Genomic DNA, 24,301 nt, shown 5'->3' on the forward strand with positions numbered 1-24,301 from the left:
GCCCTTGGGGACGGTATCAGGCAATAATTCTTAGCCTGCAGTTTTCGATGTTCTCAGAATGACGCGTGACTTTGATATTGGAGGCAGTCACGCGTGGAGTGATTCACGCGTCTCAGTGACAATTCGATGACTATCTCGAAACCACAAATCAAACCCCATGAAAAGGATTAGCCATAAAATTCATGTCATGCATCGTTCAGAAGTGATCATCATTCATAAGTCTGCTTCTCGAACAGAAATTACTAATTACTGGTATTTTGGTGATACTCTATGTTTTGATTCTCTCAATGGAAGTTGGATGCGGTGGCCAGTGTCTGTGCCAAGCCCTCGATTCTCAGCCTCAGAATCAGACGATTTTGGAGTCGGAGTTGGTGCCCGCACTCGATCTCTCGCCTTGTTTTCCCATCTTCTGTCACAAACCCGATATGAAATTCGTTCCTTCTTAATCCCTGTTCCTCTTTGGTATAAATCGCAACCCTATCAAGAATCCCATTGCCCTGCACATGCTGTCAAAGCTGTGATATCATTCAAAAGCTTTGCAACCCAGGATTTGAACAATCAAGATGCCTAAGTCGTTCTGAAACAACAAAAAGAGCGTAATGTCGAGATTTGCTCTCGACAAACAAGATGCAGAATATTCGCTCAATAACTCCCGAAAACACCCGTCTAAAAATGCTAATGATGCTGGATCATATCTCCGAGATAGCTCAACTCATCAAGCAGCTGTTTCATGCTGGTTGAATGTGGCATATCCGATCCAGCATATGATGTCAGTTGAGGCTGAAAGCCTTGGTCGCGTTCGACTCCATCAACAACAAGGGGTGACACTTGTTTTGGTGAAGTGACTTGCTTGAGTGTGGTGATGGACCCAGTCTCATCCGTGGGCAAACTGTAATGCTGAAATTTGGACCAAGAGAAGTCCCCATCATTAGGGCTATCAATATCAACATGCGAGCTTTGCACCGCAGAAGAAGCAACCGAGCTGATTGTAGAGAAGCTGAAAGCCGATGGCAGTGTATCGATTGAGGGTATAGAATAGCCTTTTTCCAGGTCAGACTTCTGTGCCGCTTGCCCGGCCACAGACATGGTTTTCACCTCTCTGAGGGTGTCGTCCAAAGCGACTGTAGGACTCATTGGATCGAGATCAATGATGCTGTCAGCACAGTCTGAAACAGGTGAAAACCTGGTTGTGCTACAAGTCCAATCAGAGAAACGACTCTGATCGTTAATGATGTAACTGTTGGTGTAGGACTCGGTGTCGATGGTGGTTGCCGAGAAATGACTTTGAAGGTTTGCAAGTTCTTCTTCAAAAAGCTGCCTTGGAGAGTCGTCGGCGACACTGCTGGGTGGGTATGCTGATGAGGGACTGTTGGGTAGTGTCGGCAGCCTTTTCCCAAGATCAGGCTCATCCCTGCCGTCGTCGTCGACCAGATTTTCACCTTCAATCTTGATAGCAGTGAGAGGCCAAATCGGAGTGTTGGTGGTCGATGCCATCTCCTTGAGAGTTTCCATTGGTCTGTACGAGGTCGTTGGGACTTCGGAGGATTTTTGGTTTGCAGCGTCATCAAGTAGGAGGGAATTCCGCAGCGAAGATGGTTCTCGGGAAAGAGACCTTTGTCTTCGATGCTGTTGGAAAGACGAGATTGCGAGTCCAATATTACCATCCATCGACTCTTCAAATTCTCTTCGAAGGGCAAGCTCACGTGTTGGCCCAGTTGGTGAAAGCGCTGTAACTTCTGGGATTGGCGGGGTCAAGGTCAGTGCAGTCTTCTTGGAAAGAACATGGCGTGGAATATCTTGCTTAGAAGTCTTTGGTCGACCACGTTCTACCCCGATCTCAGGACTTGTGGAACGAGGAGAAGCCAGAGCTTTGAAAGCACCGATGATACCAACTGATCGGTTGCTGCCTCGGGAGGTAGAGCGACTAGATGTATCCACCGAAGGTTTCCTTGCAAGCCTTATGATCCTCAATGTGTTTGCACCTCCTGGCTGAGGTGTTCCCCGGGATGAGACAGACCGCCCTCTCCGTGAGCCGGCACTAATAGGCGAGCTACTCGTCGACCAAGTGTGTTGAGATAATGTTGGAGAAGTCTTCAGACGTGGTAGTGATGGTTTGGCAGGTACGGGACGAGGGTTCATGAACTTGTCACTTGGGTTCATGGTTCGATAATCAGAACTGGTGGAGCTGACACTATCGTTTCGTGAGCGTCCACTACTGAAAGCATACGGTACGTTCAACACGTTGACCAATTGACCAGGTAGCAGGGGACAGGATGTTGTGGAAGGCTCGGTTGAATTATGAAATTCAATGTCGTCGTCCAGTTTGTACTATTCAAGTTTATGAGTGGGAAGTGGCTTTTACGAGGCAAGGGGGGAGTAGAAGACTTACATAGTACCAATAAGTACCGCCCATCTTAAGTCCACCGTCTCTAGGAGTACCGGAAGGTTGTGGATCTCCATCACAGATAATGTTGGAGAAGCTATGACAGCCTGACCAGTGCTCCTGGCCCGTGCGTGAATCTCGTTGCATACGGTAAGAAGTGGAGAAGTTGTCCCAGGAACCAAAGAGAGCAACGGATCTGGTTGATGGAGGAGTACGACTGTTAGGGAGAGTTAGCTGGGTGTCTCCATGGACGATGAAGAGTTTCAATCTCTGGCTGAGTGTTGAGGAACATACACAAGAAAGGTGATGAGCGTGGTTGGCGCCATATTGAATTATGTAAGTTTCGCCAGTCCCAAGAACCAAAGACCAAAACCAAGATAAACTTTTTGGAAACCGAATTCGCAATAATTGACCCGAAATGCCAGGGGGGTTTTTTTCTAGATAAAGATCGAGTTTTGGCTTGGAGGCTGATCCAGCAGCTGAATGGTAATCGCGGGAAGGTGCCAGACAAAAACCACGGTGGTGAAGCAGAAAACGAGCGGCGAGGAAGTAACGACCCGGTACCTGCGGATTCAATTCCACGCAGTCGTGGTTGAAGAAGAGTCAACACCGGTGTCGAGTATAAAAAATATATGTTCCGAGTGTGAACTCCAAGGCGTTCAAAGATGACGCCAGCGATGGAGACGGTGTGTGGATTAGTAGATTAGGGTGCTATTTCTGCAATGCTGCCAATGCAATTGAAACCGAGCACAAAGCCTCAAACCGTTGAAGTGATCACAGCCATGGGCGAATGCATGACGAGGTTCCAGTGGAGCCGAGATCTTGAAACTCCAGAGTGCAGGGTCGAATAGAGAGAGACACGGTAATGATTGGGAGAGGCGCGTGTTTGAGAATGGAGTGGTTTATTCAGGAGCAATGTTGATATAGTGGTGTGGCCAATGGGGATAGTAAACGCTATGGTCGGAGGAATTGGGATAGGCGCCTAGTGAGGATGATTGCAGGGGATACAGAATTGGGCGGCTGCTGATGTGTTGGTGGGAATGACTCGACCAACGGCATTCCAGGTCGGATGAGTGGTTGAGAGACGTCGAGAGGATGATGTTTGTGTTATTAGACCTGGGCAGGTACAGACACAGGCGAGATTGTGTTGGAAGATGGAGGAGGACGCCGGATACAAATGTAAATGGCACGGTAAGATTACAGGTTGCCAGTGGACGGTAGGACAAGAGAAGTGACAAGACTCGAAATGAGATATCAGATACAAAGTACTTCGTACGAGTACGGATATGACCTTGATGATGCCTCTCTGTGTCCCTCATCGTAGCGAGACGTGGACTTGTATCCTCTCCACTGGCACTCGAGTCCGTTACTTACCCCTGCTATTTCCGCTTGTCGAAGATCAGAAGCGAGAGAATGTCCAAAGATGGAACTGGGTTCAACATGATTGGCACGCCAATGTTTGAGGTCTCCCATATCAAGCCTAGACCCGGACCCCAGAAGTTCAAGCTGATCGGGACTCGGGACCCTCCATGGCAACTGAAGATCCATGACATGACCATTGACGAGTAATTGAGGACAACTTGGGAATTAAAGAGCCAGTACACATCATTCACATTACGAGTACACACCTAAGAGAGGCCCCTAACTATTCCCTCAGGCATGCCACTGTCCCCGGCATCATCTCAAACACACATCAAGCACGTCAGCACCCTGCTCAAAATCAATCACATTTATGTTAGGTACCCTGCATGTATCTTACCCCCGAGTCGACCCTACGTGAGCTACAAATCAACTCAGACGGTAGGTGACAGACGGCCTAAAGGGCCTCCTCTGTCCCTGAAACTAACCCTCATTTTTCAAGGCACCCCTCCCCTATTTTTGGTCAGGTCAGGACGAACTCCAAGTAAGGTTAGAGCCGCCCATCGGACATCGTCCACTCCACGACACACCCGGAAGTTGACCTGGACCCTGAGACAAAGCCTAGACAGATCCCAAAGAAGTCTAACAATTACCCGCCGCAAGCCATTCTTTGTCGCAATTTGACCTCTTGTCCCTCCAATGTTCCTGCTTGGGGCGCAGCCAAAGGGGCGTTTCTACTTTGCGGCTATTGATTGGATCTTTTTCAAATGTCCTCCACCAGAAACACGTGAAAACAGCCCCAGTCCAACTATGGCGTCAAATGTTGTGTCAATCCCAATTTCCAAGTTTGAGATTTGCAGTTCCATCTACCTCGCAACTAAAATGTAGATCATAGATGATCTTTCAAGTTTCTACAGACCTTTGCCCGGCCACGCAATCGAATGATTCATTCAAGGGAAAGGAAACCTTGGTAGTAGAAGCCCTCACGTATCATCCCATACTTGCCTCATGTCCATGCATGTATCTTGGGTCGCCGAACCTCACACAAAACATGTTCACAACTGCCGGGATGTGACTAATACGATCTCTAGCAAAACGACTAGTGCTACTCGACGGCGTCCTTGACTCTCCGAACACGAAGCTGGCACTCTGAGTCGAGGCCACAACACATGCAAGCTGAGAAAAACCTCAGCAGTCACGGTGCTCGGTACGGGTAAACCGTACCCTTACGCACCTGAGATACGAGGTACCTATCCAAGAGGCACTCAAGTGGCGTTTTACGTGGCGGCCACCAAACCACGAATTATCGATCTCTGCCGCAACAATGGGCCCTCGGTATTTCCGCCCAATAATCAAAAACACCAACACGGAGACTTTTAGGTTCGATGCATCGTGAAGAAAGAAAGGTACTCGTGACACGCAATCTCGACCATGGTACCAAAAAAACTTGCCTCGAGTTGGGTAGGCACCTAGGTACCTACGAAGTAGTCAGGTTCTTCTCCAACTATGCACCGGATCCAGCCTAGACAAAAACTGCATTGTCATTCCGAGTCACAAATCCATCGCATGGACGATCAAATTGTGGTGTGCAATGCGGTGTAACGTGACCTGTTTGGCCTGGGCACATGGCCAGCCTCAGCCTCAGCCTCACTCACAGGACTCATAAGTGCTTCAGCCTCAGCCCTACGAGGTGCTCACGTGACATTGCGTCCCAAATCACCAGCCTTGCCACATCCAATCGGTTGGCTCGCGAATGCTTTGTGCCTACTACTAGGTCGCTACCTGACCTACGAGTAGGTAGATACGACATTCCCAGTAGGCGCTGCACATGACGGTACTTTTGAGTCCCTGATGCACTCACTCGTATGTGTGTGTATGACATCTACCTGCCTAATGCTGGACACCATGGAACTTCATGACGCAATGGTCGCGGGAGAGATGCCAGAGGAAATGAGTAGTGAACTGGAAAATCGTGGATGTCACATGTCAGAAAATCAGATATACGAAAATGAAAAACAACGTTTGACAATAGGTATGGAATTAATTTCTCTTCTTCCTGCCATTTCTTGGATTTTCTATTTCATAAGAGGAAAAAACATAGGAGACAACAAGCTTTTCCTTTGCGAGCCCATCGTACCGATATGGTGGTTCTCACTCAGCTCAAAAAGAGCCCCCGAGTAGTAAAAGGAGCAAAATGCCCACTCTCTTGGCCCAGATCACGCTGGTCATCTGTATGGCACTGAAAGCAGCATTTGCGCGCGTGCGCAAATAAAAAAAAGGAAAGACGGTATTAATAATACGAGTAATAGTCGTCTCGCTAGTAATACAATAATGAGAAAGGAGGAATTAGCCAGCTCGTAATTCGAGTTCACCAGAACATATTCCAAGAGGCTGAGCGCTGTGAGGCTTTTCAATCGTCACGAGCGATTAGTTAATCCTACCACGCTCCAGCTCAGCAATGTACAGCACAGCACAGCACGATCAAATCCTCCTCCGATCATGTCGTCTGACCACACTGCCGAGGCAGACCTTGAGCAAACCCTGCGCGGTCAGCTCCTGACCCTCCTCGCCGGTCCAAGGCACGGTGTCGACCATGTCGCGAATGTTGTACGTTCCCGAGAGCGCATCGTCCAACTCGGTCAAGTTCTCCGCGGCCTCGGGTTCGCGTCCGACCTGGAAGAACTGGATTCCCACCTGCCAGGACTCGGCGTTGTGCGAGTCGAGTTTCTTGGCCGCGCTGACGATCACGCTCTCGACATCGTCGCTGGGCACGCCGTCGGTGATGACAATGATGTTGAGCGGTTTGACCGTTGCGGGCTGCCCTTGGGTCTGCTGCGCCATGGATGTGGCGACTTCGGCGAGATATGGGCGCAGGATGTGTGCGAGTCGTGTACCGGTTGGTGTGCCTCCCAAAGGTCGCACGGTCTGGAAGAGATTCTGGACTGCCGCAGTGGTGGTGATGTTGGTGTAGCCGCCGTGGGTGGTGTGGGGGTTGCGATGGTTGAGGAAGTAGATGTCGATACCGTCCGCATCGTAGGCTGTACAGATCGGTGCGATGGCTGCGATGGCTGCAGATGTTTCTCTCCAGCTGCGTCCTGCCATACTGCCGCTGTCGTCAATGAGGAAGATGGTGTCGAACTCGCGTAGAAATGCGTATGGGGAGTCCTCGCAGACTTGCATGGGCGTCGCTAGATCTGCAGGGCTGTTCGGTGCCGCAGAGTATGGAGGTGGCGCTCCCACATTTTCAGCTGGTCTGGGTCTGCGCGTTGGTTGCGTGGTGGCAAATGGGTTAGTAGTGTGGTCGACATTCCGTGCGCTCGCGATAGAACCTTGGAATGCAGAAGGCATCTGTTGGGTCATGTTTGACGAGCGCTTAGAGCTGAATCGCTTGAGGAAACCCATGGTTTGTCGTGGCCTTGAGGATGATGATGAGTGAAAGGTATCACGATGCATGAAGATTGGATTCTCCATTTTGAAAGTGGTGTTAGAAGTAGTCAGGTGAAGGGGTAAAATGTGAAGTGAAGAGCCTGAGGCAGCCACCGGGTGACTGTCTGTTGTTTGCGTGTGAAAGACGATGACAGGTTACACTAGAGTTTCTGCAAACAAAGAAGATGATGTGTCAAGCTGGAGATGAAAGTTCTTGTTCACTTATGGGTTCAGGTTCTTGTAGAATCAAAGATGGAGATGTGGTTAACGAACAGCAAGACTATCCATATACTTATACCGATGCCATTGAAGCAAAGGGAACGTGATTGGCAGGAGTATACAATACACTGGATACCCAGGTGGCTCGATGTGTATGCCTTGAGTCAGTCGCCATCTGCACTGCCGGGACAACGTCTTTATGATTTCAGGAGATAAAGAGTGATGAAACTTTGGATACTGACAAAGGAACATGAGTGAGGCGAACTGAGGTTGAGCATGAGCCTGTAAGATCCAATTCCACAGCACAGCCACCAGGCCATTTGGCGCAAAGGCCGAGATATGCCCTGGCCAATTAGTGGTGATACCTGGAGTACTAGGCGGTAAGGCTCAACCACAGCCCCCAGGGCCCCAAATCCGCCCCCACGCGGCTGGCTGTGCCATGGCCAACCGAAAGTACCCGTTTCAAAAGCACCCTGAATCTTCTCCTCCAAACACACTGCACGTGGCAGAATCCAGGGACCAGTGTCTCATGGTAGGCGATTAACATGCACTGCCAGTGGCTCGCGACTACAATTGGACTGAACATACGGAGTACATCGTGAGTCGCATAGGTCTCCAGCCAGGCGACTTCGGGCTTTGGATAGACGCCGAGGGACGCCAAACTCCAACTCGAGTGAAGGAACTTTCCAGCCCCGCATCCATCTCGTTTAGTCTATCTGCACACTAAGCGCTCTGCCACCTTCAGATCCATTCTCAACATGAGCTCAGACCACACGATCTGGGGAACGACCACTAGTAGAGCCATCTCTACGCTTAGAGCTTTATGGGAGTCACCTAACATTTCCGCAAAGGCTGTCAAGTGAGTATACCTTGGTTGTAGGATGGAGGACACAGCCCCCGCCCCTTTCATGCCTTATACAGGATCAGGAACATATTCACAGGGCGTGATCTCCCACTAAGCTTCTTGAATGTGGAGTTTGACCGGTGAATAAGGCATAGAGTGACGATATCAGTCACGGTGGAATAAACCTACACCCAGATCAAATGGAACAAGAATCGGAAAATGTTGTCATGTCTGGTGACATAGGTTGAAGAGAGGATAGCGAGCGTGCTACAACAAGTATCGCGTATCGAATTAACACCAAGTGACTGTGGTCTCTTTCCTCCCTCTCTCCCATGAATCCATTTACCCACCAACGCCATGCAATTTGGGTATATCATGCTCTTCTTGAAAAGTACCAACAATGCTCGCTATTGCATCATGAGGAGAGTTTCTGTGGCCATCTCGTTCGTTTCGTCATGAACCGAGCCATGCTGATTCTAAGCCAAGGCAGCCGGTAAAGAAGGTACTCCACCCAGTGTGCATATCCAAACTCAATTCTGCGCCGCGCTGTATGCTGACTTGTATCCGCGTAATTACTGATCGCGATAATATGTGGATCCCCTTTGCTGATGCACGACCATCGTCTGTCTTGTGTGGCGATGAACGGCAAATCTTGCTCAACAACTTGGCATATCATATCAATGACGTTTGTATTTCTATCAGGGCTGTCAGTCGAGTACTCAAGGAACAGGTGGGCAACAAGGAATGGTCCAGAAATGAAACCAAACAAAAGAAAAGTCCGGTGGAGTGAACTTACCTCGTCCATCCGCCGCAAGTTCCTCTTGTCCAATGTATTACCCGCACCAAGCAGTGTCTGCCCAACTGCCTTCGTGGCTCCAATGGCAGGTCGCAGAATAATCGTCGGGCTTTGCTTGAGAACAGCCTTTGCTGCCCCTGTGGCACTTCCACTAGCCATCACCTCTCCAGGAACTGCCACGATTGCATCTCTTGCAAGTAATAGATCGCGCTCAAGGCTGGCATACGCTCCCCTCAGACCTTGTACAATTCCTAGTGGTTGGTCGGCGTACAGAGAAATCTGCTTCTTACTCTCATCATCACCAGCAATGCTGTCTTGGGCTTCTCGTGTCACAAGTAGATCCTCGGTATTTTGAAGCACTTGTTGGGTCCCAATTGCCAACTTGGCACCCAAATTCACCAGTTCGGTAGCTGTGGTTTTGGCAAATGCCAATGCCCCTTTTTGAATGCTGCGCACAACTCTGCCATCCTTGCGATATTCTCGAATGGGAACTGCTATCAGATCTCGAACACCACTTGTAACATCCACCAGCGGTCTGATCGGCGCAAGTCCGGCCAGAACTCCTGGTAGCTGGTTTTTCTTCACATCTGGCGACCAAATGTTGTTGAGCATGATACCCATACGGTCAAACCCGGATACGCCGTAGAGAATGACACGACGCAAGACCATGTCAGCTCGGTCAAGAACGAAAAAGTTCATAAACTCCGTAGTACGCCCCGACCGCAGGCCACCATAATCCACTCTCTTCGGTTTGAAGTCTAATCGAAGCTGAATTGGATTGACTTCGACTCGTTGGATGAACGGTGGATTCGATGGGCTGCTGGATTGTGGCGCACTTTCATCCTTAAACTCGAAGAACCGTGTGAGGAAATCTAGGGCATCTTGGTCCACATGTAACCTCAAAGGCAAAACAGTGACTTTGAGCACAATTTCCGACGCCGCCAGATCTGGTACGGGTTTGACGTTGAGAACCTCGATATGGACCATGTTAGTGTCCACCTCTCGCTCGCCAGCATCTTGCATGTACGTTGCAAATTTCTTCCAAGTCGACGTGGGAACATGATCAAACACTTCCAGCATCTTGATACGAATGTCGATAGAGCTTTCAACTTCGCCACTCCCAGAAGGAAACACGACCAAATCCGACGAAATCCCTGCAAGCTCAAAGGTCATCTTGTGATGCTTGCTCCGATTAAGTTTCAATCTCTTCGGCCGTGGGGCTATGCTCGACGGGCGTCGGTGCGTGGTAGCAGTGACCGTTGTCCCTGTTGCATAGCTACCAGTTTCGCTGATGAGATCATCAATGTCATGATTGATAGCATTCGTCAAATCCCTGGGATCTCGATTGGCGGGGATTCCAATGTAGATCGAGTTGAAAAGGAAATCGCCAATGACCGACTCGTCCTCTTCATCCGCGCCAGGCGACAGTCGACTGCTGCTTTTCGGACGTCTGGCCATGGCTCGTGTCTCGATGTCTTTCACTGCTTGCGAGATGGTATCTCTCGTGGTTTGCCAATCATAGCCATCAAAGAGGTTCCAGATGACATGAACATCTCTGACACGAACTTTGAGTGGCGATCTATCAAAGATTGCGTCGCTTGCAAGTCCGTACGTGTTTTGGCTCGAGTTCCACCGATGTGCCGTGCCACCCACAGAAGACTTCGGGGCAAAGTGATCTTGTCTGAAATCTAATAAGCTGTGAGCCATCACACTCTGGCTCAGATCGTTTGTACTGGTGGCCATGATATCCACAGGTGCAATGTGGATAGACTCCGACATGTTCGACTGGCCGAGATGCGATTCGACATGGCTAGCAGTCATTTCATCGTCGGCGTAGTCGTCATCTTCACGGTACATGTTGCCCATAAAGTCTCCATCGTCATCATCTTCTTCTTCACCTTCTTCCTCGTCGAACTCATGCTCATATTCGTCTTCTCCGCCATAATGCCTTGCTCTCAGCGTTTGTTGAGATGCTTGAAGGCCCAGTGCAGGCCCGGGTTCGGAGACAAATGCATTTCCAGTAAATGATGAAAGCATGTCCTGGATCGGAATGATTTCTGTTCTGTAGCTGGCCACCTTCGAAGGGGGAGCTGGTGGGGCTAAACCGCTTAAAATCTGGATTAATGTTTGAGTTGAGTCGGCACAAGTTTCCAGGAAAAGGAGGTTGTTCCGAAATTCGACTTCAAGTCTTGTCTCCTGGTGGACTTTATCTTCAATAACATTGACGATTGCTGACGCAGAAGAGATGGAGCCAACAGGTACAAATCCTGCTCTAGTGAGACTCTGGATCTGGTCGTTCTCCTCAAAGTAGAGCTTGTGATCAACATTTCCCATATCTCGACCCACAGATGCACTATCGTTGATGATCAGAAACGAAGCCTTCTTGATCTCGAGGTTCTCAAGAGATCCGTGTTTCTCGTTTTCGTGTCGAATGATAGTGTCTGTCAGGACCAAAAGACCCTTAGCGGAACCCTGGGCAGGATTGAGTGCAATGGCTGAATCTCGGAAGGTGAGAGAGAATCGGATTTTTCGAGACACCCCAGTTATGTCAACACTGCTAGAAGAAGAGGGACTGGGTGATTGTGGGAGATGAGGTTGTCTTGGTGATGCCTCTTGTGCCTTGAGTCGTTCCAGTAGAGAAGTTACAGCTATAAGAGTAGATACTTTATACTCGAAGCAGGTGTTGGACATTTTCATCCGAACGGTCGGCTCCATCTCATCTGCAATAAATCGACACATGATCATCGGTGGGGCCATGGCCGTATCACCTTGGGCGGTAACCTCACCTATCAATATGTCTTTATCGCCTCTTGCCAAAGACCACCAGGCTATTTGCGCAGCCGCAAGAGATGGCACGCTGATGTTGGCACTTTCAATCAACTCTGCTTTCAGTCTGAGAGGGCCAAATTGTTGGTCCACGTCGAATCGAACGTCGAGTTTGTTTACCATTCCGAAGATCAACACACCGGGGCGATCATCTTCTGGGAGGTATTTGGTGACCGAGGACAATTTTGAGATTTCATCGACGACCTTGGTCAAATGTGGGACCCAATGGAAACCAGTTGCTCCAGCTTGTAAGTCCCCAATAGTCAAACGCAAAACACCACCTTTGCGACGTTGTCTTACGAGGGTGTCAACCATGATATCGTCTTCTTGATCATATTTATCTCGAGACGGCGTGATCAGCGACAAAAGTCGATCCAAGTCATTGTCATCTGGAGTGTCTGAATAATGCACCTGAATATTTCGAATCTTCAGCCATATCTCTCCTCGAGATCGAGATCCGGTCAGCAAGGGACCCTCGATAGCAGCGCCATCAATTGCAAGCCTCACATTGTTCTCACGGTAGACCGCTTTGAGCGCCGATGTTCGAATTTGGACGGAAGATTCTGATCCTATCAAATCCAGAACCGAGCCAGAAATGCGAATATCAACCTTTGGAAGCGACGATGCAGGATTACTTTCAGTACGTGGACGTTTTCTTGGGTCATCAAATCTGACAGTCCGTTGCCTTGTCGTTTCTGATGGAGGAGCATTATTAGGTGGGCTCTTCACTGTGTTCGTAGACATGATAGAATTTCCTAGGTCGAGGAGGGAACTTAAGCCACCACTACGGCTAAGCACATCATCGATGACTAGGAGATCAAGAACAATGTGTACTGGCTTTATCTGCAAGTCATACCGATTGTTCGATATACTCGCAACAAAATCATGTGGTCTCAGCATTGAGCTTGTAGCAATCGAGTCTCGGACATTGATAGAGTCAACGAACGATAACACGACTCTTGATCCATGTGTCATGATTATCTTGGATACATTGAGCCGTGAAGATCCTGTTGAGTCTTTTATGGTAGTCAAGGTGATTGGCGATAGGGACAGTTTCAGCAGAGCTTGGTCTGGTGGAAGACTTGATTCTAGCGACTGGAAGGGTAGCTTTGTAGGGGCCAGGCGTGGTACACACTCGCAGAAATGTAGGTTAAGTTTCTGAATTGAGACATTGGGAAGCGGCTGGGAGGCAGATGGTGAAGATGCAGTTTTCTGACTTGTTGGTGGGACGGCCTCTGCCAAAGTTTGAGTAGCCTTGACCAAGACTTTGCATATCATGATATCAAGATCGATGGATATCTGTCCAAACTCGAGACTCGGTGTGCCAGCGCGATTTCTGGGAACTTTGTCTTGCAGACCGACTGATCTTGCCTCGTAATCACTGAACCGGCCGCTCTGTGATTCCCGTGAGGCTGAGACCATCTTCGGAGAATGGCCTGGAACTTGATCCTGCACCTCTGCAGTGTCGGGTTCGGGAAGTTTTAAAACAATGAAGGCCACATGGACCAGTCGAGAACGGAAAAACGAGGCCAAGTTGTTATCGAGGACACTTTCTCCACTAGAGATTCCCTCATCTTTGGCAGTCCAATTATGATCAGAATCCGTCGAGCCCTGATCTGAGCCTTGCTCCGATGAATTATCGTCACTTCGTTGTGGTGTTTGTGAGGTGGCTTGGAGATTGCCAGATTCATTGTCATTGGGATCCTGAGATGGAATGGATGATGCCCAGCCTCCTGGCATGTTCTGACCACTGACGGCACTGAGATACATGCTTTCTGCCTCGTCATGGGTGAACATTTTGGATTCAGCTAAATTCTCTGAGCTCAAAGATTGGCTGGATACCATTCCTGAAGAATGGTATTCATGGTGGGAGTCGAGAACTTGCTCCGCGTGTATCCTATTGTCGACTGAATGACGGTCGAAAGGGGGACTATGTGGTGGCGACTCATGTGCGAAGCCGGTCGAGAATATTGCAGAATCTTCCAATACATCCGCCATCAGGCCAATTCCGAGTCCCGAATTGCTCAATGAGGGAGACACAGGTCTGGAACCTTGGGAACCATGCTCCAAATCGTTATTGCTCGACAGGCTAGGCCTGCTCGTGTCACTTCGTGCGTCTGGATGGGATAGTCGAAGCCGAGAACGTGCAAGTCTTGGGGAATTGAGGCCAGACGAGTCTGAAAATGTTTCCGAATCCGACAAGATGAAGACTTGGACATCTTCAATTCGAACAGATCTACTAGAATCTCCGTGGGTCTCTGATGATTCGATTGCCGCGAGAGCATCCACCGACACACTTCCGACCGTCAGCATGAACTTTGTCTTTTCCAACGACGCAACCGCATCTTCTGAAGAGAGCATTTCCAAGACGACGTTAACGTCCTTGACTTTGACTGATAGTCTGTCGGCCACACCCTTGAAGAAATTAGCAACAAAGGAAGGTAGGGATAGACCTCCTGGCATTCCCAGGCCAACGTCATCAGCTGGGGCGGAGGAGACTGATTCTTGCATATATTGAGAACGAGACTCCAGTGCAGCCTGTAGTTCATCTCTTTCTCCAGGAGGCTCGGACTCCAGGAATGAGGCCGCCAAATCCTCCGACGTCGGTACCACCTGCGAGAATTCGAGATTTCGTCCATTGCGAGAACGTGTGCTGCGACCAACATGGTCATGGATGGAGGAAGAGGCTATCCGGGGCGGATTTGCCCGGTCGGTCTTGTTAGGACCAGAGGTGCCGTTCGAATCTGTGTCTTTTGCATCATCGTTACGAATAGCCACAATAACTTCTACGCCATCCACCTCAACCTCGATACCACTGATGTGCAAATCGGCAGGTAATGTCAAGCGAAGCAACTTGATGGAGGCATGATTGAGTTGAAACGTGGAGGGTAGTTGTAAAAGGTCCTTGAGTCTTCCAACTTTGATTCCAACGTTCTTTAGCTCGACCACAGTTCGTTGACCCCAAGTCAGGCCGAGATTGTCGAGATCGAGTTCATCGGAGTCGATAAAGTCGAGGCGAGTGAGAGCGTATCGGAGGAGGCGTTTCTGGAAGTATGAGGGAATGAAGTAGGCCATGTTGGAGAGACGAGGGCGTGCCTGACGCCTGAAAGGGGCCTAGGGGCTCTCTATTGCCATGGTAAGAGCGAGAGACAGAGAAAAGCGATCTATCGGGTATTGTCCAAATGGAAGGAGGCAGACAACGATATGTTGGGTCGGCTCTCTGGCAGGCACAAAGAAAGCACGAGAGATAGGCGAGGTAAGATGATGGGGGCGGTCACCGTTTGTCTTGTGCACAGGTGTTTCATCCAAAGTGAATCCAGATGCCGCGGTCAAGATAAGAAATGAATAGAATAATAATAATAATAATGGTCCATCCTTCAAACGCGGACAGCCAGATCAGGCATACATGATGAATTTGGCACCAGACGCAGGCATATGCGGGCACTCTCGTGATAAGTGAGAGGAGTGCACCGCAGTGGGCGGGTCGGAGGAATGATGATTCAGTGGTGGGGCTTTTGTGTCACGGGCTTGACGGGCATAGGCTGTTGGTTGATGGGCAGGGATGCCCAGGGTGGTGCCAAAGAGCGGGGAGAGGAGTGGAATAGGCTCTCCGGGCGACAAGATACCTCCCAGCACTAGCAGCCGTATGTATCAGTTATTGCTAGGTAGTTAACAACTACAATACTCGTCCTTGTATCAATTCTTCAGGTTCTACCGTGTTGATGCATCTAGAGCCTGTTATCATAATCGCCGTGCTATCGATTCTCCGTAAAGCCTGAAATTGGCAGAGTAGATGGCCAAACCCGTAAATGAGATGTGTTGAATTCCTCGTGTCGAGCTATAACCATAGGGTTTCCATGCCCATACCATACCCGTTCAAGTTGAACCACTATACTGGTCAAAGTTGGACCTGTTGCTGAATCTCGTTCAATCATCGTCGTCGTCATCGTCATCGTCATCGTCATCATCCTCATCCTCCGATTCTTCATCCTCCTCATCACTTTCCTCTACCTCCTCTGGATACTCTAGAATGATCCATTCACACCACTTCTCCCACTCTGAGCGCCACTCTCGCAGTAACTTCGATTTCACCGTCTTACCCATATAACCATCGGTGATTGCCTTTGTCCACTCCGCAGGCTTTTGATCTTCTATGGCGCACCACTTGAGCGAGTTCTCAGCCATTGTCCCAAGTCCTTCAAGTCCAAAGTTGTCAAATGCCATATATGCTTGCCAGAAATCATGCGATACTCCATTCTTTCCATGTCCAAGGATAGCAGGATCGTCATTGTTCATCGACACCGGAACACCTCGTGAAAGCAGGGCTGGCAGAGAATGGCCTAGAATGCTGCTTGAAAGCCGTAAGATCTCATTCGATATTGGACAACTTTCAATTAGGATCTTCTTTTCTTTCACCATGTCAATCAACAGTGGATGTTTGTACAGTGAGTAGCCATGCCCAATCCTTCTCGTCCCCAACAAGATGGCGTCAAACAGGTTGTTGTCGGTGCTGTCGCCATCGCCAAGGCATTCGCCGGCATGGAAGAAAAAGGGAAGATCCACACCAGCTTCAGCGCACTTTTTTCTGAACCAGAATATCAATGGCGTCAGCTCGCTCAGAGTTTTGCCCATATCTTCCTGCGCCACAAAATCGAACCCGCAAACGAGACTGGGAAACTTCTTCTTTATGCGAATGCATTCCTTCATGCCCTCGACTTGTGATCGTGTATCCAGGCTTCGTATCACAGTCCAGATCATACGAGCACCTTTGAAATTCTTTCCTGCCTCGGTCTTTTTGAACTTCTCAATCTCTTCGCCAAAGGCAACGAAAAAGTCATCGAACCGGCCCACTTGACCTCTCGTTTGACCTTGTTTGCGGTACTCGAAACGAAAAGCGGTTCTGAGATCCACATAATTGATCCCATCAGCAGCTAATTGTCCGAGCAGTCTGTGTAGCGCCCGTCGGAAGATTGGTTCATAAAAAAGCATCCACCCAATACTGAGAAACGTGCTCTGGAATTTTCGCCAGATCGCATTCAGCCCGTGATGGTGACACAAAGATTCTTCAGCCGTTACAGTACAACGGTGAAGGAGCCACTTCTTGAACGTTGAGTCATCATCCGGGAATGTCCGCTGCGCTTCCCTGATGGGAACAGGCGTGTTGGCTGTATAGTTTGAGGTCCAGATACTGCCTGAACTCTTCTGTTTCTTGATTTCTGCGTCCGAATAGTAGCGTACCTGGAGAAGACCTTTATCTCGTTTATCCCTATCGCTCAGTCCTTCGGGCGCCAAGATACAGAACCCTTTCTCAGCCAGTGCCTGGTCAATTAGCCAATCAATATCAATCATAGCATCAAGATGAGCGTGCAAGAGAGCCCCCTTGGGCATCTTCTCAATGATCTTCCACATTTCAGTGGTTTCAATGCGGTCACGTGCTAGAGTAAACATCATGCCGGGATAGAGATTGCCACCGTTCTTCTCCGCGAGGCCATCCTCGTATTCAGAAGTCCAAACCTCTTTCAACTCTCGCCGGCGGATGGAGTTCATGATCTTGGAAGCCTGCTTGGCCATCGGTGACATGGTCCTCTTAAACAGGTAGTCATGTCTTTGCTTCTTCTCCTGATCAATCAATGCTTGCCTGCCATCCATGTACTTTTGGATAAAAGGATCCTCGACTTGAGGAATTCCTTCTTCGAGTTCCCATTCCACCTGGGAATCGAGAGAGCCGTCATCAGAGACGTCATCTGCTGGGGCCATGATGCGAAGGGTTCAGATATCTACCTTCGACGTTTGGAAAGTTTTTTGGCTGTCAGAAGTGACAATCGGACTAGTGTCAAACTTGAAAGACGAACTGATCAGGCAAAGTGCCCTTGCTCGTGTGACGCAACTTTTTCCCGGCGCCAGGTCTTGGCGGGCGTCAAACTCACGTGCTCGTTCATCTTTCTCCTCAGGCGACCGCCACAGATACAGGCACACGCACTTACACGCACTGTCACTCATTCTTCAAGTCCAAACTCCAACAGAGTTGCTTATGCTCTTTATGTCGTTAACCCTGGCGTCTGGCTCATAGCACTGTTGATCAATGCACGACTCATCTGCGTTTCTTGCTCTTACGGACGCAGCCTCTCTCAGATCCAGATACCTGATCGATTAGGTATCTCGGTCTCGCCTTCTGCTTCTGTAACCTCAGGTCGTCATGAGATATTGGGAGTCTAATTTTGTCCGCCGCTCTCCAGCTACCAGACGAACCTCGTGGCGACGGTAACTGTTATGACAGGGTAATACCCCCGGTTAAGGACAACAACTACCAGGATTAAAATGTTGCAGTGCTACAGAGAAACCATTATGTCTCTCTAGCCATATCATACAAAAACAGTCCTCTCATCACCCTTCATTTCCACATATGTGCGACTTTCAACTTTCTAGGAAACTAGTGGACGAGGCTCAGCTCAAGCGTGGACCTCGGACGTGTACAATCACAGCCCTACATCGTAGATGAACCAGGTCCAGATTACGGGTTTCGTTGGAAATGAGCCTCATCGGCATTTTACGAACCCGAGACTACGCGTATATCGGAAGCATGGTCCCAATGTTGATTCAAGTCGGTATATTGACAGCAGGCTTTTGCTTACGCTGGATGTGGCTGCCATCGGTTGTTAAGCTCGGAAATATGCGCTGCATGGTCAAGTCTTTAGTGAGTGACTGTCAGCGTTGATTCGTGTTGCGCGAGTCCTCGGTTGAGCACTGCTGTTTACCGACACCTCAAAGCGGTAGGAGATGAGGTAAGGCTGCATGGGGAGGCGGATAAGTCCCTGTCCGCTGTCGATCTGCTTCTGTACGAGTTCCGGGTACGAATATAGTGGAAAAGAAGGGAAGCATCGCCACAACCAGGTGGTAATGTTACCTGAGCGCCTACTTTAAGCGGTGCCAAGCGTCCCAATCAAATACCCTTGATACAGACATCCCAGTTGCCGAGCCGCTCGTACCTGTCAGGGTTCCTATTGGTCACATTGGGTAACATACCCAGCACGCCTACCACTGACCATCCTTGACCTGAAGACATATACGATACAGTTTCGCCGACGTGGAGGCAAGAGTCCATATGCCACAAGCAAGGCTGCGCTCCCAGCCACGCCTCGTACCATGCAGGCTTCTCATAGGAGACTTCACAGCTGACTGGGTCCTATCTCAGTCGTATTCGATGATTCTTTTGATCTCTACCTCATTTGAGATGGCTGCTACACCCTCGAGACCTAGAGTCTCGGCTCCCAAAGCTCTATAAGAAGGCATGAGCCTGCATGGTGATAAAGATTTACTTACCCTCATACCAGCACAGCTCTCATCTAGCCATTCTACTTCATTTCCCAAAAGAAGGAAAAGAAAAGCACCGCCATCGTCGCCATGAAATCTCCCTCCACTCTCTTGCTCTTGGCAAGTGCTTCAATATGTGCAAATTTATGCAATGCGATGGCGATCTTGCCTCGAACAATCTTCCAAAGCCCGAAGATCGCCTCTCAGCTCGAAAAGCTTCGAACACAATTTGATGTGCCATTACTCGGTGCAAGCACTGGACCGCACTTCAAAGGTGCAGTTGTTGGCACTCGGAAGATTGGTACCAATGTCAATGCCACTATGAACGATATATACTCCATCGGCTCCAACGGCAAGGCTATGACTTGCACGGTTATTGCTATCTTGGTCGAGGAGGGGGTGCTCTCATGGCAAACAAAATTAGGAGATGTTCTCAGGGACTACCCCATGCTTGACGTCTATCGAAATGTGACCGTCGAGCTTCTCACTTCCCACCGCAGTGGTATAACCGATTACGCAGCAGAGGTCGACGCGTTTTTCGCGCCCCTAATCAACGATACCGCCCCTGTCGGCAGAGTAAAAATGGCGAAAGAGACTCTCTCAAAGCCAACCAACGGGACCCAAGGCATCTGGAACTATTCCAACATGAACTACGTTCTCGCTGGCCTGATCATCGACATCCTCACTGGCAAACCTGCCGAGGACGCCTTCCAGTCCCGGCTCTTCAAGCCTTTGGGCATGTCTTCCGCCGGGTTTGGACCCACACCTCAGAGCTCAATCACGGCCATCGACAACCCATGGGGCCATATCCAAACCGATTCCGGACCCGTTGCAGTCGGTGACGGCGAAGAGAACAAATATCGCGACCTGCCATCCAGCATCAACACCGCAGGTCTCGTACACATGAAGATCCAAGACTGGAACAAATTCCTCACTGCGCATCTCCGCGCTACGCAGGGGCACACGACAAAGTCCCTCAAGCTCTCGCTTAGAGGCTTCGAAAAGCTGCACACCTCAGCACCTGGCCCAGAGCCCGAAGAGTTCCCCGGCTACGGCTATACCTACGGTGGCTTCGCCCGTGGAGAGGATACCTCGAAGCCCGGTAATTATATCTTGACTCACTGCGGAAGTAATGATAGGAACTTCGCTTGCCAAGATACGATCACGGCAAATGGGACGATCTACATGTCTTTTACGAACATCGGTCCCCCTATTGGAGATACCGCTTCTCAGGCTGTCCTCTCTAATTTGCGAAATGGCACAATTGTACTTTGATATGGAGGCACGGTGACCAAGGGAGGAAAGGACATGAGCAGTGGTACTCACTGTTTCGGGATTGGTTGTATGATTTATGGTAATTGGCGGAGGCCTGGAAACTTATACACTGCTGTTGCAAAATGCTGATAGATGGCGCTATGTTGACTTTGATCTTTAAAGCGGAATTACAATTTAATATTTACGCCACAATTTCTGGGAATTGAATTACCAACTCTCTTAATGAAACAGCTGAATATCATAAGATACGTGGAATCTAGAATAATATGCATTCAAGCCAGAGGTCGATCTGTGCTGAGATTGAGGAAGCCCGGCCTTTCGGGCTAATTGCAGTATGGCATCTTCGTGGCTACGCAAGCCCTAGTCGAGGAGGCCACGATTGCTAGTAGGTAGAATACTAATAAAAGAAGGGAAATCTACTTAAAATCAAGTAGGTATTCTGGCACCATAATAGAGAAGCAGAGCTGTAATGCCATGCATGACAATGGGATTTGCTCGAGGAAGAGCATGGATCGACCTCTCCTGAAGTCCTCCTCTCGTGCTCATACACACTGTCTCATATGGCCATGCTCCTGTTGCGATGTGATCAGAGTGATTGCCGATTAGTAGACAACCGGATTTCCTCGTTTTGCAACTGTTAACGGCATGTTGTAATACGTTCAATCAACGCGTTTCTTTGGACAACAGTGAAAGCAGATTCAGAGTTCGTATCGTCTCGAGATTTTGAGACAATATGGGCTTGATGTATAAGTAGAAATTGTTTCCAGGGGCATCGTGAACAAGGCACCAAGGCTGAGCAAACGGAAAGCCTGCTCCCTACCTTTGATGGTCTCCATGATCAACAAGACATTGGCGACGGGATGACATGCCACCATTTCGATTCCCAAGCCACATCGTGCGTATTGTGTGACAATGTTTGGGATACTAGTTGTGGCACGATGTCAGGAGATAGGCTACTGCTGCCGGGAACAATAATCACTCCTCAATGTGACTGTCATCAGATTCACCATCTGCAGCAAAGCGAAGCGTTGAAGCAAGTGGTACTTTAATAGCAAAGGGACAGTTCAGTACAACCATAATCCGAATGAAGGAGTTCTAACTCAGATCACCAATATGTATATCTTAGGGAAAGGTTGAGATGCTAGGTATGGTACGTCAGACCTAGCTAGGTCATCGCACGCTGTAATAGCAAGGATATAGATGGGCAAATAAGGAGAATGCGTGGCGGGTACTTGCGATCAGAGAACTCTGAGGTAGATAAAGGACAACGCCATGACCAACAAACAAATGAATATTGAGGAAGACAAACGCTTCCAAACTTCCGTACCTCGTACAGCTTATCGGTAACGCAAAGATTGCTGCAATCATAAATACGAGATGTGGCTCGTCGAAGAATCAAGTACGCCTTTTAAGTGGCCACCTATTCGCTTGATCAGGGTCACCGGGAAAGACTCAGCCAGGGGAGCCACCACCAGTGGCGGAGCCCAGGCGCCTGGACCGAAATCCCGCCAAAATGGGAGCTTAGGCGGCGCCCCAAATTCTTGTTTATGCCTTGGTCTCTTGAAAACACCAATAATGCCACTGTCAAGGACACTTCACAGGGGCTACTGCTGGCGATTTCTAGTATCAAGCATTTTGAAACCGATGCACAAGACTCCGTCAAAGACCAGGTAGGGAGAAAGGCCCCTTTAAGCCTATCAGCTGCTCACCTTCTCTCCCACGAAATCTGGGAGATGGGAGATCGCGAGAATGGCTAACACACTTTTCACTTGCGATATGGTCATCCGAAAATTGGTATCTTTTTCTCTTTTGACTGCCATGCGACTTACTGTTCTGAACATCACAATGTCCATGGCGTTCTGCTAAGTTGTTGCTGCATGGATCCCCCTTTTATTGCCGAAGATTTAACAGCGTGAAACTGAAAAGTCTTTTCGTATACGTGAGGATTGCGCTTGAGCATTGACAGGTGAACCTTGGTTTGCAAATTCCAATAAGATGATTTACTACATATGCCTTCTGCTGGCTGCCACGGTTGTGCAAGTTGTTTTTGGTAAGAAACCTCTTGTCGTACAAATTACATGACCTTGCTTGGATGTTGAGTACTGCGGCGAAAAAGTCGCCTCCTGAAGACTTGAGTTGGCTGACCTGAAATACAGCGCAATGTGACGGACCATCAGTCACCATCAGTACTGCCGATGATGCTACAGGAATCTCAAATTGCGGGACCTTCAATGGCGACATCATTATCGCCGATAGTATTTCTGGACCTCTCGCGCTGACGGGGATCTCACATCTCAAAGGTGATCTCACGTGCAACAACGCCACAAAGTTGACCGAAATCTCGTTTCATCAACTCGTTACAATCAGCGGGAGCTTTACGCTGACCGGACTAACTACTCTTTCTAACCTGAAGTTTGACTCCTTGATGGAAGTCGGCGATATAATATGGAACGATCTGCCGGCTCTTCAAACCATGGATTTTACGACTGGAATTGTGACGGCAGACCGAGTGTCCATCTCAAACACTAAACTAAGATCTCTTTCCGACCTCAAATTCACCTCGTGCAATGCCATCGAGATTTTTAATAACCCTGAATTGGCAACAGTCAGCTTCAACGATCTCACAAATACGACTGACACGATATCTATTTCGGACAACAGCCCCAGCCTCGAGGTCGAATTCCAAAAACTTGCCAGTTCGCGCGGCCTCACTCTGCAGAATGCAAATGCATTGAATGTGCCATTGCTAGACACCCTCGTTGGAAACTTGAACCTTTCGTACAACAGCTTTCGCAGCTTCTCGGCACCCAGCTTAACTCTAGTGGTGGATGTTTTCATCACAAGCAACCCTCTCCTCAGCAGTCTTAGCTTTCCACTTTTACCGGAGATCAACGGCAATCTATTGATCACAAACAACAGCCGCCTAGGAGCGATCTCGTTTCCTAAGCTCCAGACGGTTAGCGGAAGCCTCAATTTGACAGGGGAATTTTCAAGGTGAGGAATCAATGTCCGCTTGCAGAATAATTATTGATACTCTTCCAGAGCTGATTTCCCCGTGATCACCAATATCCAAGGGGATACCATCATCGAAACCACCATCAACAATAGCACTATCTGTGGACAGTTCAACAGCACCGGCACGGTGACCTGTAACTTTGGCACAGAACCTCCACAGGATGTCACGATCGATACATCTACTAACAGCACAAGCACTAACTCAGGTGGTGGCAACACAAACGACACATCTTCGAATGATAGTGGCGGAAACTCCAGCACTTCCAGCGGCGGCATCTCTGGAGCCGCCATTGGGGGTATCGTTGCTGGAGTCATCGTCTTAGTGCTCGCTGCCGGAGGGTTTTGGTGGTGGCGACGAAGGAAGAACCAAAACTCCGGCCGTCCGGAAAAGCTCGAAGACTCGACACCGGAACTTCCAATGGGCGGACATCATGAGAAACCTGAGCTTCAAGGGTCAGAACGCTTTCGACATCAAGACCCTTCGATGTATGAGTTGAAGGACAATCCGATGCGGAAAGGCCCTACCTACGGACGGGCAGAGCTCGGGTGGGACAATCAAATCGCAGAAATGGAGGGCAGTAGTGTCCCTGAGATGAGCAGCGACGGTCGACGATAAAACACCGAGGTATATTGTTAATGATATTCATATGATAGCCAACCCAGAGATGTGGTCATCACGTTCCTCCCAGCTCTAATATGCATGATCTTTATGACTTCAATGGAGACGCCGTGTTCTATGGCCACCCTGAGGCGCGGTTTTGTAAAAGCAGCGTGGCCAGACTTCTTGAAGCTCTCAACCTCGGCTTGTTCTTTTGGGGGACATCGTAGTGCGGAGATGGTCGCTGCC

The 24,301-nt window shown here is 49.2% G+C and overlaps 6 protein-coding genes across 6 annotated transcripts; 2 read left to right on the forward strand and 4 right to left on the reverse strand.

Annotated features, from left to right (window-relative positions):
* Positions 1-675: 675 nt before the first annotated feature.
* On the reverse strand, positions 676-2,709 carry LTR84_013085 (uncharacterized protein; the record flags this gene model as incomplete). The annotated part of the gene is made up of 3 exons (XM_064856590.1): positions 676-2,328; positions 2,390-2,600; positions 2,678-2,709. The coding sequence occupies 3 exons, from the start codon at positions 2,707-2,709 to the stop codon at positions 676-678; spliced, it is 1,896 nt and encodes a 631-aa protein (XP_064707766.1).
* A 3,514-nt stretch (positions 2,710-6,223) lies between these two features.
* Positions 6,224-7,213, reverse strand: LTR84_013086 (uncharacterized protein; the record flags this gene model as incomplete). Its single annotated transcript, XM_064856591.1, has 1 exon — positions 6,224-7,213. The coding sequence occupies one exon, from the start codon at positions 7,211-7,213 to the stop codon at positions 6,224-6,226; it is 990 nt and encodes a 329-aa protein (XP_064707767.1).
* Positions 7,214-8,908: 1,695 nt separating this feature from the next.
* LTR84_013087 (uncharacterized protein) lies at positions 8,909-14,928 on the reverse strand (the record flags this gene model as incomplete). The annotated part of the gene is made up of 2 exons (XM_064856592.1): positions 8,909-8,926; positions 9,028-14,928. The coding sequence occupies 2 exons, from the start codon at positions 14,926-14,928 to the stop codon at positions 8,909-8,911; spliced, it is 5,919 nt and encodes a 1,972-aa protein (XP_064707768.1).
* Positions 14,929-15,780: 852 nt separating this feature from the next.
* LTR84_013088 (uncharacterized protein) lies at positions 15,781-17,610 on the reverse strand (the record flags this gene model as incomplete). Its single annotated transcript, XM_064856593.1, has 1 exon — positions 15,781-17,610. One exon carries the CDS (start codon positions 17,608-17,610, stop codon positions 15,781-15,783), a length of 1,830 nt encoding a protein of 609 aa, XP_064707769.1.
* A 1,710-nt stretch (positions 17,611-19,320) lies between these two features.
* LTR84_013089 (uncharacterized protein) lies at positions 19,321-20,439 on the forward strand (the record flags this gene model as incomplete). Its single annotated transcript, XM_064856594.1, has 1 exon — positions 19,321-20,439. The coding sequence occupies one exon, from the start codon at positions 19,321-19,323 to the stop codon at positions 20,437-20,439; it is 1,119 nt and encodes a 372-aa protein (XP_064707770.1).
* Positions 20,440-22,434: 1,995 nt separating this feature from the next.
* LTR84_013090 (uncharacterized protein) lies at positions 22,435-24,070 on the forward strand (the record flags this gene model as incomplete). The annotated part of the gene is made up of 3 exons (XM_064856595.1): positions 22,435-22,489; positions 22,596-23,433; positions 23,482-24,070. 3 exons carry the CDS (start codon positions 22,435-22,437, stop codon positions 24,068-24,070), a joined length of 1,482 nt encoding a protein of 493 aa, XP_064707771.1.
* Positions 24,071-24,301: the final 231 nt, after the last annotated feature.

The sequence above is a fragment of the Exophiala bonariae genome (assembly GCF_035927105.1).
Source record: "Exophiala bonariae strain CCFEE 5792 chromosome Unknown scaffold_9, whole genome shotgun sequence".
Classification (NCBI taxonomy): domain Eukaryota; kingdom Fungi; phylum Ascomycota; class Eurotiomycetes; order Chaetothyriales; family Herpotrichiellaceae; genus Exophiala; species Exophiala bonariae.